This window comes from Molothrus aeneus, chromosome 2 (assembly GCF_037042795.1).
Source record: "Molothrus aeneus isolate 106 chromosome 2, BPBGC_Maene_1.0, whole genome shotgun sequence".
NCBI classification, from domain to species: Eukaryota; Metazoa; Chordata; class Aves; order Passeriformes; family Icteridae; genus Molothrus; species Molothrus aeneus.
The window spans coordinates 92,654,279-92,668,357 of NC_089647.1; the positions used below are offsets into that span (position 1 = coordinate 92,654,279).

General features: G+C 44.4%; 2 protein-coding genes across 2 annotated transcripts in view; one reads left to right on the forward strand and one right to left on the reverse strand.

Moving 5' to 3' along the window:
* Nucleotides 1-5,830, reverse strand: part of COL4A2 (collagen type IV alpha 2 chain) — a 141,725-nt gene extending 135,895 nt beyond the window's left edge. Inside the window, exon 1 of the mRNA XM_066545329.1 lies at nucleotides 5,762-5,830. Within this exon, the coding sequence (XP_066401426.1) occupies nucleotides 5,762-5,797 (36 nt within the window). The 5' untranslated portion in view covers nucleotides 5,798-5,830. The remainder of the gene's footprint in view (nucleotides 1-5,761) is intronic.
* An 878-nt stretch (nucleotides 5,831-6,708) lies between these two features.
* Nucleotides 6,709-14,079, forward strand: part of COL4A1 (collagen type IV alpha 1 chain) — a 119,796-nt gene continuing 112,425 nt past the window's right edge. The window contains exon 1 of the mRNA XM_066545330.1: nucleotides 6,709-6,796. Coding sequence (XP_066401427.1) covers nucleotides 6,734-6,796 — 63 coding nt within the window. The 5' untranslated portion in view covers nucleotides 6,709-6,733. The remainder of the gene's footprint in view (nucleotides 6,797-14,079) is intronic.

Genomic DNA, 14,079 nt, shown 5'->3' on the forward strand with positions numbered 1-14,079 from the left:
AGGCAAAACTATGTAAGCTACTAAATTAACATTGAACTCTCAGAAGATCTTGGATCAGTACAATATGATATGAAGAATGTTCCACTCCTTGGCCAACTTCTGGCTTGTCAAAACAAAAGCAAAGAAGTAATTAAGAATAATCTGGTCTCAAACAAGAAATGCATTACTTCAAAAAAACCCAAACCCAACACTAACACAAAATGTGCTCTGAACTACTGAATTAAAATATTTATAACAAATGTGTTTGCTTATAGTATAACTGCCACAATGCAGGTTTACATTCTGAGTAAGGCAAATATATTTGGACCTACAAATAATTTTTTGTGCAAAATTTTAAAAATGCATTATATGTTTAGTATCATAATACATAATAAAGACTTCCTGTGGTAAAATCACTACACAATAAAACCAGATGTCCTTAAAAGCTCAAGGAAAAGCAATGCTGAATTTCTGAAACTACTTCAGCTACTTTCAGAGTAAGGAGAAAAAACAACAAGATCATTTTATTACATGACAGTTTACCTTGTCAGGGTTCTTGTCTCTCAGTATCAGCATTTTAACTCTGAGAATTCTGGGAGGCTGACAGAACTCTGTCTATTCTGCTACCAAATGCAGCATGACATATGATATGCCAGTTAATAACTCAACAAGATAGAATTAACTTGAATATATTATATGAGCATAGTTCTGATCTATAAAGAAGAAAAAGTGAGCAAATGTGACTTTGCACAGACATCTCAAAAAACATGGACACATGCAAGAAACTCCTCCTCATCATCACTAACTTCAAGCAGATACAATATTTTACTTTTGGTGTAACCTGTCTTGTCCTTGCATGAATAACTTGATTCACTTATACAGGATATGACTGTATACAATGAATAGACTCTCTAATTTTTTCCACACAGAAATAGAACAAATGACTCTTAAAGAAATCTTTCAAGAAAGAATGATTAATTAATAAATTAGAATCAGTGTCAGTTTCATAGGCACGGCAGATAAAAAAGAATTTCAAGGAAGAATTTAGAGAGCAACAAGGAAAAAACTCTCTTACTGATGAGTGGAGCAGACAGCACACAAGAAAGGAGGGACCAAAAATAAGGAATTCAAAGCTATCAACCATGACTACATTTCCATGTGTAAAATACTGGCTGTGAATGTGCTTGCCTGTCTGGCATCATATGATGTTGATGGGAGAAGTCATGGCTCTTAAAAAAAACAAAAATAAATTCCCACTTGGGCAGCCATCCTGCTGCCTGTCCACAATGTGATACAAACTCTGTGACCCTCAGCAGTGAAACAGCACTGCCAGACCAAACATGGCTGTTGATGGCAGTGAAAATGAGGGGCTTTGCCTTAGGCAGCTGCCACCTCCTTCATTCAGGATTTCTCAGAGTTATTTAAGAGAGCTGGCCCTTCCTGTCGGCTCCATGACTGAACATGGAAAGAGTCCTCTTAAACTACCCAATAATTCTTCCAGGGCTCAAAGAAATTTTGAATAAAGCAATGAGATGTGCTGGGAGGGTCCCCAAAATGCTAGTGATTTTTTCAAGGTATCATTATTCTGTCTGGTTTTCTTATGGAACACCACTTATATGCAAAGATGAGCCCAACTATATCAACTATCAGATCTAAATAAGCCATGTCTGTCAGCATGGATACACCTCAAATCAAGCTGTTCTGAATTAGTATGGCAATGTATCTTTTTGGGGAATCTCCTAGGCTATTTCTGATGCAGCCCACAGGTAGGGAGCCTGGGATTTCCAGGAAGAGGTGGATTCACTTTGCATGCATTAAATAAGTAACGTGGCAATTAAATCAGTACATCAGATTGAAGCCTCCTTCCTAGATCACCTGGGCAGTATGCCTGCCTTATCCCATTTTTCACACTGTGACCCAGTGCCTACATTTACAGTAGACACATTAAGCAGGATGGGCCAAGTGATGACTCTACCCTGGCTTCTTTAGCCTGGAAATCCTGTGTTAATGAAAAAAGCCCTCCTGTTTCAACCAGACAAAACTTTCCAGATGGAATAAAACAGGACACATCTGGGAAAACCTGGATATGAGATAGCCCACAGCACTGACACATTTTAACTTAGAGCAATAACTTAGGCCCCCACGTCAACAATCTAATTTCATGACAAAACCAATAGAAGTAGTACATAGTAGTGTTGGTTTTATTTTCTCTTTTAAAGATTTATTGCTTCTTCCACTTGATGACATCCTCCATGATATATCCCCTTAAAAATCTCACAGAAGTGAAGAGAATTATATCTCATGTACTACTTCAACTGTTTTCTTTCTATATATCTATATGTGGTCTCCTGTTATAATGACAGTTGTGATCTGTTACTTGCTGTTATTTTTGCAGATGTTATTCAAATTTATTCTCTCTCAATTTTCTTTCTTTGATCTGACAGTTATTTCCTTCTTTGCTGGGATTCTATTACTCTCACCTGAGTATAACTTGGAAAAAAAGTAACTTTTGTTAGAGGCAGCTAAAAAAATATACTAAGAGGACACAAATAAGGTAATCAAATGTTACAAAACTACTTAGGGAAAATGTTCTTTTTGGAAGACAAAAGAAAAAAAAATCAGCATTAGCAGAAGAAACATTGTCTCTGAAGAGAAAAAAATACCCAAGAACTGTATTTTTGATGTAATGCCTTAGCAGGGACAGAAAGGGAGAAGAAATCTGTAAACTTAGTTGAACTTCAGGTAGTTAATACTACTTAATTTTATTTAAGCCATGTGAATTATTAAATCTATAATTCAGAGTAGCTCCAAAGTTATTTGAGGCCTCTAACATCACTATCCAACGTACGCCAAAGAGCGCTAAAGATAACAGTGCCTGATCCACCCCATTTGGCTGTCTGTCCTGGCACTTCCATACAGGGACCTCTCTTCCTTAGCTCTTCATGTCTGCAACCAGCATCCTCTTCTCTTGCCAGAGACACCATTTTTTTTTCTCCCAGTTCTCTGATATCCTAAACATCCTCCTTCTTTTTCCTCCCCTCATGTCTTTTTCTGCTGAGAAACATCCGTCTCCCTAACAGCCAGCAGCAGCCTGCCAGGCAGCACATTCAGTCAAACTCTCTGAGTTCCGCTCTTCCTCTCTCCCACTTTCCTGCCCTTTCCTCAATCTCCCTCCAACTTCTTCCTATGTGCAATTTTTCTCATTCAACAGCACTTATGTCCAGCAGCTGTAACTCATTCACATATATATATATGGCTGTCAAAGCCAGCAGCTCTGCCTGTCTCATTACAGGCAGAACCATGACTTTTAAGACCTGGTCTCACAGACTCTAATAATTCATAGCAGTTTTTTAAATTCAAGCTAATAAAACACTTCATAACATTAGCACATTGATCTGTGTAACAAATAGGAGAAGATTCAGTGTGACAAACAGGATTACAATATAAACAACATGACTGCCAGCAACTCTGGCAATTGTTCAGGTGCTACTGGTTCCCACTGACATCCACTTTGTCACTTACAAACACATTTGACCAGAGCGGTCACTGCAAGGAGCAAGCCCAACCCTCCTCCCACCCCCAGCTGCCTGCTTCCAACTCCATGCCAGCCCAGGTTTCCATAAATACAAGTGATGATCTGACCCAGGATAAAGTTAGCTCTCACCCCTCTTGTTTTTGGGGTAATGATTAGTACAAACAAGGAATTTTCCAATTCAGCTTACCACACAACTACAGAAAGACCTGGGCTGACCAAGGGAAGGAAGCAGCATATGAGTGGAAAATGGGATAAATATTGTGGTGGCAGTGCAGCTCAATTTTTCATGGAAACATCACCAGACTCACATTCACTGGAGTGTTTCATCTCCTATACAGCCACCACCTTAGGAACTACCAAATCTGAGAAATTAAACCTTCAAGCAAGCCAATTTACTTTTTCTAGATTCTCTGGGAAAACCAGTATGTGGAAATTCAAGCAGCCATGATCAGACTGCATGCATTAACCGAGATCTCTTGAACACCCCTTCAGTACATCTCTATTTTAACACCAGAGCCTGCAGGCTACTGTAAGGACATGAGGGAGAATGAATTAGTCCATGCTATAGCTAAAACTCAGGTATCATGCTATGCACACTACAACACAACTTCATAAAAGAAGAGTCACAATGCCACTGGTTTATGTCAACTGATCCCAGTGATAGCATTACTGGGCATAAAACATTTGCAGTTATCACCAGCCTGCTCTGGTTTCAGTAGCACATGGTAATTTTATCATCCATTCAGCACTATGCAGCAGAACAATGTTTGTATCTAAATGAGGCAAAGACAAGCAGCACATGACACTTAAGGTTCTTGCTCCTGTCCCTTCCCACAGGGCTGTGTGTCCCCAGCCAGACAGCTCTTGCTCAGGCATGATGTGGAAGATCAACCATCCACGCAGGCTGACGGGCAGGCACTACGTGCCAACTGCAGCTGGAGTGCAGGATTATCCTGTGTCACAGCACCTGCTGCAAAAGCCCTAGTACTTCCCAGTCCCTAACACAGTACTTCCCAGTCCTAACATAGTATTTCCTACTCCCTAACACAGTACTTCCCAGTCCCTAACACAGTATTTCCCAGTCCTAACACAGTATTTCCTACTCCCTAACACAGTACTTCCCAGTCCCTAACACAGTATTTCCCAGTCCCTAACACAGTATTTCCCATTCCTTAACACAGTATTTCCCATTCCCTAACACAGTATTTCCCATTCCCTAACACAGTATTTCCCAGTCCCTAACACAGTATTTCCCAGTCCCTAACACAGTATTCCCCAGTCCTTAACACAGTATTTCCCATTCCCTAACACAGTTTTCCCCATTCATTAACACAGTATGCCATCTCACCAGAGATGTGGCCTATCATCACACATCTATATGGAGTGGAAAGTCATAAAGTTGCAGACAGTAGGATTACAATATAAGTAGGACAGCTTTTGAAAAAATGTAATCAAGGTCCCACTAGCACATGACCACAGAGCCTCACCCACACTTGTGGCTGACCAATAAATGCAGCCACAAGCCAAGCCTACCAACCTCAGTCTCCTATACTCAGGCCCGATCCAAAATCTATTCCCATTAATGACAATCTTTCCATTAAACTCACCAAGCCTTGTAACAGGCAAATGTTGCCCTCTCCTATGCATTATCTCTCACAGCTTTCACACATCCTTGTGACAATGGTGCAAGAGTTTAGTAACTTCTGCTTATATCAACAATTCAGGCAGATAGCTGCAACCACCTATATGGCACATAACACCCATTTTTGGATTTAACAATTTAATTTAAATAACAATTTGTTTATTAACTCTGACTTGTGGAAATAAGCTTCACAGTCCTCAGTCGAGGTTTGTATGTAAATGAAGACATTTCACCTGCAGGTTAACTTTACCAAAGTACTCATTGTTTCTGCAGCACTGCATTTTTCGTGTGTTTCTCACAAAAATAAAGAAATTGTCGGGTTTGTTTCACTATTGTTTCAACAAAATACTCAAACAGAGAAATTAACAGTGGAATACTTCAAACAACCTGACACTTGAAGTATTATGCTGCTCTGCTGAACGTCATTTTATTGAAGACAGCAATCTGTAAGGCTTGCTAAGATGATCTGTTAGTTGTTTCTTTTAATAGAAAGACAGATAAGCCATCTGGCAAGGAAAACGCAGTTCCTCACTTATTGGTACCAAGGAAACTGCTTTTTTTCTCCTCTTCTCTCCTCAGTAAAAGTCAGAAGATGTTTTACTTACAGCGTCCACTTTGACGGCTGACAGCACAACTTCCATCAGGATCAGTAAAAGCCCCGTATCCCTGCAGGGAAAGGTGAATAAGGACGATATTGTTTTAAACTAGTGCAAAACAAGCACGTGATAACGCTCTGCAGTTAAAGGTGACAATACGACTTTAAAAAAGTTATTTCCAAAAGCCTATCGAGCGGAATTACTTACTGACAGAGGAAAGTACGTGCACTGGGAAGCTGCGAGATGTCCATTTTCGCTCCTTCCCCGGCCGGGGGCTCGGCTCAGGGCTCGCTCCCGCCGGACGGCCACCCCTGCAAGGCAGAGAAGAGCCCGCTCGTAACGCCGCTCCCCCCGCCGGAGGTCTCCGGGCTCGGCGACGCCGCTGCCGGGGCAGGGAGCGGCCGCTGCGGCCGGGCCGGGCCGGGCTGCGATCCGGGGGCAGAGAGGGCTGTCCCGCCGCTCCGAGCCGCGTCCTCCCGGCGCGCAGCCACCCGCGGGCGCGGACCCCGACGGCCCGAGCGGAGCGGAGCCCCCGGCCCTGCCCCGGCCCCTTCCGCCGCCCGCTCCGCACCGCTGCGCTGCCGAACCGTGCCGTACCGTGCCGTCCCGGGCGGCCGCGGCCGTGTGCGGCGGGGAAGCGGCGGGGAAGCGGCGCGCCTCCCAGCTCCGCCCGCGCCCCCCGCGGCCCACCACACACCCGCGGCGGGGACCGGGAGGCGGAAGAACTGCGGCCGGCGGGGAACGGGAGCGGGCGAGGTTGCGCCCTCCCAGGGTCCCCGCCCGGAGGGGAGGAGAGGGGGGGCTGCCACCGCCCATCGTGTACGACGAGTCGAGTCCTTCGCCCCCGAGGCATTGCAGGCGCCGCGGCCGCGACGGAGGGAAGAGACGCGCATGTGGGGCCGGCCCCGCGGAGCCCCACTACTGTGAGTCGCCGGCGCCCCGCCGCCCAGGGACCGACGGCGCGGTGCGGTGCGCGGCAGCATGCGGCTCTGGCTGGGCTTCGGGCTGCTGCTGAGCGCCGAGCTCAGCGCCGTGTCCGCCGCGGTGAGTACGCGGGGGCGGCTCCTTCGGGCTGCGCCATCGGGCGCACACGCGGGACCCTCTGACGGGGAGCCGCGGGAGCGGTGCGGGACGGGACGGGAGCCGGAGCGGGGCCTCCGCTCTCGGGGCGCTGGGGCAGCCAGGTGGGCTGGGCGCGGATGCCCGGCTGCCCCGGCGCTGCGCGGGGCTGTGCCTGCCCGCCGGCCCTCCGCGGGCGCGGAGCGGAGCGGAGCGGGGCGGCCGGCACGGCGCGGGGATGGCCGCGGGTCCGGCGGGACGGGCCCCGCAGCGCTCTCCCACGGCCCGGCACGGAGCGCCGCTGACTGGGGAGGGAATGGAAAGCACGCACCCACCCGGGACTGAAAAGTACCGAGCTGTGTTGCCACGGTGAAAAAGAATAACAAATTAAAAAGTAAAAAACAATCAAAATTTATAATAATAATAATTTAGAGTTGGCTGCTTAGATTCAAAGTGCGGTGCACGCTGCCTTTGACCCCCGCGATGGGCGGTAGGCTGGGGACTGCGAAGGATCCTAATGTTAATGGTTAAAGCTGAATTTTGGCATCTTTCCGGATGGAACTAGATTGTGGCATAGACTTTGTAAAATCGAAAGCATGCAAGTAGTCTGAAAGTTTTGCTAAGGGAGCTAATTTTATCACTGTGATAATAGCTATTAGCTGTCCTTAAGTCTAAAGGACTCTCTTTGCTGGCGCTCCTGAAGTGTTTGGGCTGTTCTTTCTGTACGTCTCAGTAATGGGCAGCTGACACAATAATTTGTATTAGGTTATCTTTTTGTGTCTCCTTGTTTCCTTGAATTTAGTTAGGTTGATACTGTATTAATGAAATTCAGGAGTGCAGAAAACTTTTCAGTAGCTGTAGACACATGGTTTTTTGTCATGCTTCCTGCTATAAATGTTAGATCTTGCATTAACATTTCAGTCAACAATGGAGTATGGGAAAGGGTTATTTTAAGCTTTTCTGCAATTTCAGCTGAAATTAAGTACTATAATGAATTTTGACACTTCTGTGTGAGCAGTGGGATGGTGTGTATGTATTGAATCAACTGAAGTAAGCAATGCACTGAACTTCCGATGTCTTGTCTGTTGCTTCTAGGTTGATAGTATCAGGCTTACTGTGATTGCAATAAATCACTGAGTGGTGAATCCTCTAAGGCAGTTCACCCAGCACTTGCCATTGAGTTGATTAAACTGTATTCCCTTAAGGTTGTAATTAATTTTAACTAATTAGAGTATTTTGAAGTAAATTATTTACATTTGAGTTCTGAATTTGGTATATCTAGGGATAAAAATACCTATCTGTGAGATACATTCCCACTTTATGCTGTAAAGTGAGGTCATTGGGTGAACCATGACTGTCAATCAAAGACACAAAACTATGTTGGGACGAGATACAAACTTTAGTATTAGTTGTACAATTTGAGGTCTTCTGTAGCAACTGTGAAGAGGCTCTGTTCTAGAAGTATCTAGCCATGTGCTGGATAAACTATTCCATTAAAATCAAGATTTCTTAAAATGTAACCTGAAGCTGTTAATTATATTATGAAGCTATTCCCATAATTAACCATTCTTTGTGTGTTAAGCTGACTGCAGATTTCCAGTTCCTTGTCAGTGCCACCAGAAAACACAAATATGCAGTGGAAGTTGAGCTCCTTGCAGCTTTGCTGCCTTAGATAAACCTTTGACTGTACATGGGTGGCCTTTCAATCAATTCAGTTCTGCTGGCATTGTCCCCAGCTCCACACTGTTGCCTGTCACTAGCAGCCACACAAAAGGTGATGGAGATGCCTGTTAGCCTGCACCATACCACGTGTGGGTGGTGATCCAGAGGCTGCTCTTTGGAGATTCTTGAGCTGGGCTGATGCCTGTGCATGATTGTGGCAGGGTGGTGTGAAGCACTCTACACCTGGGCAGCACCACTTCTGCTTTTGGAGAGCTGGCAGAGCTGACCCAGTGCTCACATTGTCCTCAGATGAACGTGTTCCCACTGTTCACATTTAAAGGGTATTTGTATTAGCAGAAGATTGTGTGGTAAGGAGGGTTGTAGCAGTACTCTTTGCAACAGGCTGAATGGAGCAACCACTTTTCTGCAGGAAAAAAAAAGCTGGTTTCTTCCTTCCCCAAAGTAGATTTTATTGGCTAGTCTTTTGTTTTTATTTGTTTTTTTTAATGGCAGTTGTGCAGACATGGTCTTACTAATTGTACTGTGTCCTTTATCACAGAATTGGTGAAGCTGGTGGGCACCTTGGAGATCATCTGGTCCAACTGCCTGCTCAGAGCAGGGACAGCTACAACAGGCTGCTTAATGCTGTGTCCCACTGAGTTTTGAATGTGTCCAAGGATGGAGACTGCTCAATCCCTCTAGGCAACCTGTGTCAGTGCTTAGTCACCCTCACAGTAAATGTATTTTCATATGTGCAAAGTGGTTGTTCTAGGCTTGAGACCATCCATGCCTGGGACCACAAGCAAGTGTGACAGGAGCAGCTCATTCTGTGTTGGTGGTGGTGATTCTGCAGTCTGTCAGGGCTGACAGAGTGAAAAATTGTTTTTATCTCTGACATATCTGTGATTAAATACGTACAAGGAGATTTGGAATGACTGCTCTGACAAGAGGCATTTGACGTAGCAAAGCCAGCCCTGAGCCAGCTACTGTCACGATCACGTGCCTCAGTACAGAAAGAGGGAGCTGCTCTGTTGCAGCTCCTGCTGGTTCTAATGTGGCACTATAAGGAGCTTCCAGATGTGACTCTGGAAGTTTAGTGTTCTTTATTTTGATAAATTATAATGAAAATAATATTTATAGCTAATCTGGGCTTTTGTGCTGTTCTGCGTTCTTCTCAGGAGATTTGTTTTCAGGTTAAAGTGAGAGCAGAGTGGAAGAAGGGCAGCAGATTAAGATGTTTCCAGGTCAGGATAAAAGACTGCTCCCATGAGACAGTTACAGGAGAAGCTTGTTTTGATGGATCTCTGTAGGGGCTCTTATTTCTGACACTCTTCAGGCTGCCATTTCCTTTGGAGAAAGTCTGTTTCCTAACATTAGTTCTGCTTGGTTGAGAGTGGACAGTGCCATGGCAATGCCTGTTTCGTGGTTTGGTACCCTGTCCATGCTGCTGCAGTGCTGGTCCTTGTGCTGCATGCAGCAGAGCTGCACTTGAGCACTGGGTTGAGTCACCTTCCACACAAGTAAGCACTGGTGGAAGGGAGGAGCTCTCCTGGCCACTACTGCTCAGCAGTAGGTTTAGCATTCTCTCCAAGTTCCCAACCAATCTCCCTTTTCTGCTTTTAGTCTTGGTGAAACAGGTGCTGGGACAGAGTGAGAGCAAGCTCTTTGGAGCTAATAGGGAAAGGTTTGCGAAAACAGTGATAAAAGCATGCATAAATTTTTCCACAAGGGCAGTGCTGATTCCACTAGTTGGAATCCAGTAGTTGAGCTGAGAATATGGTGGCAACTGGGGATGCACTGGTCCCTGGGTAAGTCCTGTATAAAGAGTGGTCCTGCATGTGACCAGGCAGAGACAGCTCTGCTGTATTGTCCTCATGCTTTCCTTGCATCACCTCTCCTGTTTTTACATGATATTTGGGAGTGCATTCTGACACATGCAGTTAGAAGCCAAAAGCAAAAGGAATATAATTGCTTCCAACTAATCTGGCCAATTTTTCTATTCTCTTTTCTTTAAAAATGTGATTTACTGAGATGGAGATGTAGAGGGCACATAAACCTAGAGTAGATTAAAAGAATGACCTGGGCTTTAGGCATGCAGTTGAAGAGAAGTTGTATGACTGAGTCTGAATCACTGGTAGCACTTCACTTGGGTGTGCTTTTACTAATGAAGTAAGGCAGGGTTGGGCAGCTGCCTTCTGCAGCAGTTCGTGTCTAGGACTGCCATGTATTTGATGCTGAGACACCCTGAGGCCATCTGACACCCTTGTCCCTGAATGTCCTCAAGGACTTGACAATACCAAGGGCAAGTTTAATAAACCCTAGCAAGTGTTAATTCAGGAGGGAGATATGGTCACTCTGATTCCAAAAATACGGCCAGAAGGGGAGACCCAAATGATTTCTAATGAGTAAAGCTCCTCTCAGGCTAGAAGGCTTCAGAGAAGAACAGGAAATGGGTTTGGTTGCCCCTGCCAGGCTATGGTGGGGTGTGGAAGCATGAAGAAGACAAGTGCAGTGCTCCATCTTCCTCCTGTTGGAGCAAGATGTCAGGAAGAGGTATAAGATCTGGGGTGGCTGAGGGTGCGCCAGAGAGGGTCATGAGAGCATGGGCAGGAGGGTGGCCTTCCAGCTTGTGGCCAGCACTGCTTGCTGGGAAAGTGGAGGAGTGGTGGGCATGGGGTCACCTGTCCCAGCAGTGGGGGGTTATTACTCAATACATATACACAGAAATATGTGTGGGCACTTCTGGAGACAAGGGGACAGGCCTGGTGACTCCTTGCTCCCAAAGGAATGTCTTTATACCTGCTGTCCTTTCTGCCAACTTCCCCTCTCCCTCTGGCCACTTCTTCTACAGCATCATGGCATGGGTGGCTGGAGGAGGGAGAGAAGGGCACGCTATTTTATATCACCTGCCTGCTGCCAGCCGTGTTGGTGAGCGCAGTCTCTGAACCTGCTGAGTGTCAGCATATGCAAGTGAGTTCATGGACTGTCATCCCCAGCTGCACAAGTTTTGCTTCTGAGTGTATCAAATGCCTGCAGGACTACTGCAATGTTTCATTGCAACTTGTCTGCTTGGTGTTTATAATCCTGGATGTCCCTAGCTTGTGTAATGCCTGAGGTTATGCTGGATGTATATTCTGTCAGTTGCCCTGATTATGTAGAGCAATGTAGCACAGCTGCTGCAGGCAGCTTAGACTATTGTTCTAAAATGTCAGAAACCTTCTTTAGGGATACGCTTAGGAATATTGTTCTTTTTATAGAACTAGACTAAACAAAGGAAGATTCAACAACCTCTACACAAGAATAAATTGACTTACTTCATCAGTGGTTGAAAGTTACATAGTACACCCTTCCCAGAATTTCCGCTGACTTTCCCATCATAAACACTTAACACCTTAACACCTTGCAAGATTTGATCAAAGAGAAGAATTTGGGCATGGGCTATGACCTGAATGGAAGAGCAACCTGTGGCTTTAGTGAGTAGTTGAAGGTGTAAAGTGCTCCTGCAATGTAATGATGTGTGTGGGAAGATAAATTTTTGATTTCTCTGGGTTGTGAGTGGCTGGAATTATTCTTCGTGATTTAATACATCAGAAAAGTATGTGGCATTAACCCTTCAAGACTCTTTATATAGCAGTGTCTTGGACAATGTGTCAGTAAAATATATGTTAAAACATTATCAATATGTAATTGCTGCCATTATGCTGTTGTAATCTGAGGTGAGTTACAGTAAAGAAATAGGCAAATGTATTCTTCATAAAGAGTACAACTAGTGCAAAAACTAGTCCCTTTTTACCCTCTGGCATGTACAAACAGTTATAGGATGAAAAACTGACTGTTTAATCTTGCTTTATCTCTGACATATCCTCTTACAGATGAGGGAGCTTCAATAAACTTTCTAAATTGAAGAAGAGAAGTACAGTGTAGATGTTCAAAAGGACTTCAGCTTCCAGTCCCTTGTACTTCTACAATACACTGTTCAGCTCACTTTTTACCACTTTGGCATCTCAAAATATCTCAAATACCTATTTTTTAGGAAACCTCTTAACATGGTATGCTTTCATTATATTTCTAACATAGGCAAAAGACATTGTAAGCCTTAGTACTATATTAGCTCTTTTTAGCTTAGGTGTTTGTGTGGTGCTGGTAAGAACTGCCCCTTTTTGCCTCTGATTTGCCAAGTTATCAAGCATCTGAAAACCTGTAATTATGGGTTCCAGTGAGAATTGTGGTTCCTGCTTTTATACCTGTGCTGGGGTGTTCCAGCACAGTGACATCAGTGCAGTTCTGGTGCAAGGTGCTGAGGCCTGGGTGCAGACAGCAGGTGCCATGGGACCCAGCAGCTTGGGAATCTGCTTGGGTGGAGATGAGTCAGCCTCACAGCCCGCAAAAAAATTCCGTTTTTTTGGCTTGGCTTGCCTTAACAGACCCATGATTATAAGGACATGTCAGAAAATGAAATGAGAGAAGCCAAAGAAAAGCTGGAAAAGGATAGATTTCCTTTTGCTTGATTTTTTTGAATGCTACCTTCATATCTAAAGAATGCTCTTCTCACACATGTTCTGAAATGAATGGCGTAAGATTTGCTATGAATGCACCAACTTAATTTATAAAATGTGTAATTGTGTCTTTAGCAAAGTTATTCAGCTACTTTTATGGAATTTCTTTTAAGCTAAAGGGTTTCTTTGTGTGTATTTAAGAGAATCACTAACCATACTGTGTTCCCCTCCTTTCCTATGCTTTTTTTCACTCTGTATGCATCCGCTGCCTTCACCTTTACTGCTGCTGGCAGACAGCCGCTTTCTCGCAGGGTCTGAGGAAGGGTGTGCTTCTTCAACAGAACAATGTGAAGGACAAAATACAAAGTGCTGTCAAGTGTGTGGAGTAAACAAATTGCAAAGTAATAATTAAGTTTCTTTCATCTTTTTCTGGCTTTCATCTGCTTGTAGCAGTGACAGACCACATTTTGACATGCAGATTTTTAAGGTGGCTGAGAGGGAACCAGCAGAATGAATTATCAGAGTTATAAAATAAATCCAAGAGTTAGTTTAATGTGCTAAGATTGGTAGGAAAAACTAGAATATTTTATTTTAAAATCAAGTGAGTTTGGTCATTTGCATTCAGAAGAAATGTAGTTTTTTATAGAAGACTGACACATGGTACATCCATTATCTTGTCTGTAGATAACATATACCTTATTAAGGAGCATTTCAAATGCTACAACTACAACTACAGAACAGAAAGTTTTTAAGTAAAGTCTGTCACCGCCATGGAGATCCCTGCCCAACTGTAAAAGTGGGAGTGGAAGAGATGTGCTGACTAGCTCCGGTTTGCAAACTCTGTTCTTCATCTCTGCATTGAGATAAGATGAAAGCCACAAATCAGGTTTAGATGTTCAAATTTCTTGAAAGGTGCCAGAAGTCTGGTGGTGTTCCCTAACATTGCTAGAAAAAAACTATTTGAGGCAAGTAACATCCCCTACTGCCTTTAAACGCCAGTGTCCAGCCTTCTCTCTGCCCATGTGTGTCTCAGCTGCTGTGGGATTTATAATCTCTCTGGCTACATGGGAGGTCTGAGGTTTCAACCTTTCTTCCAGTCAAGATGCCCTC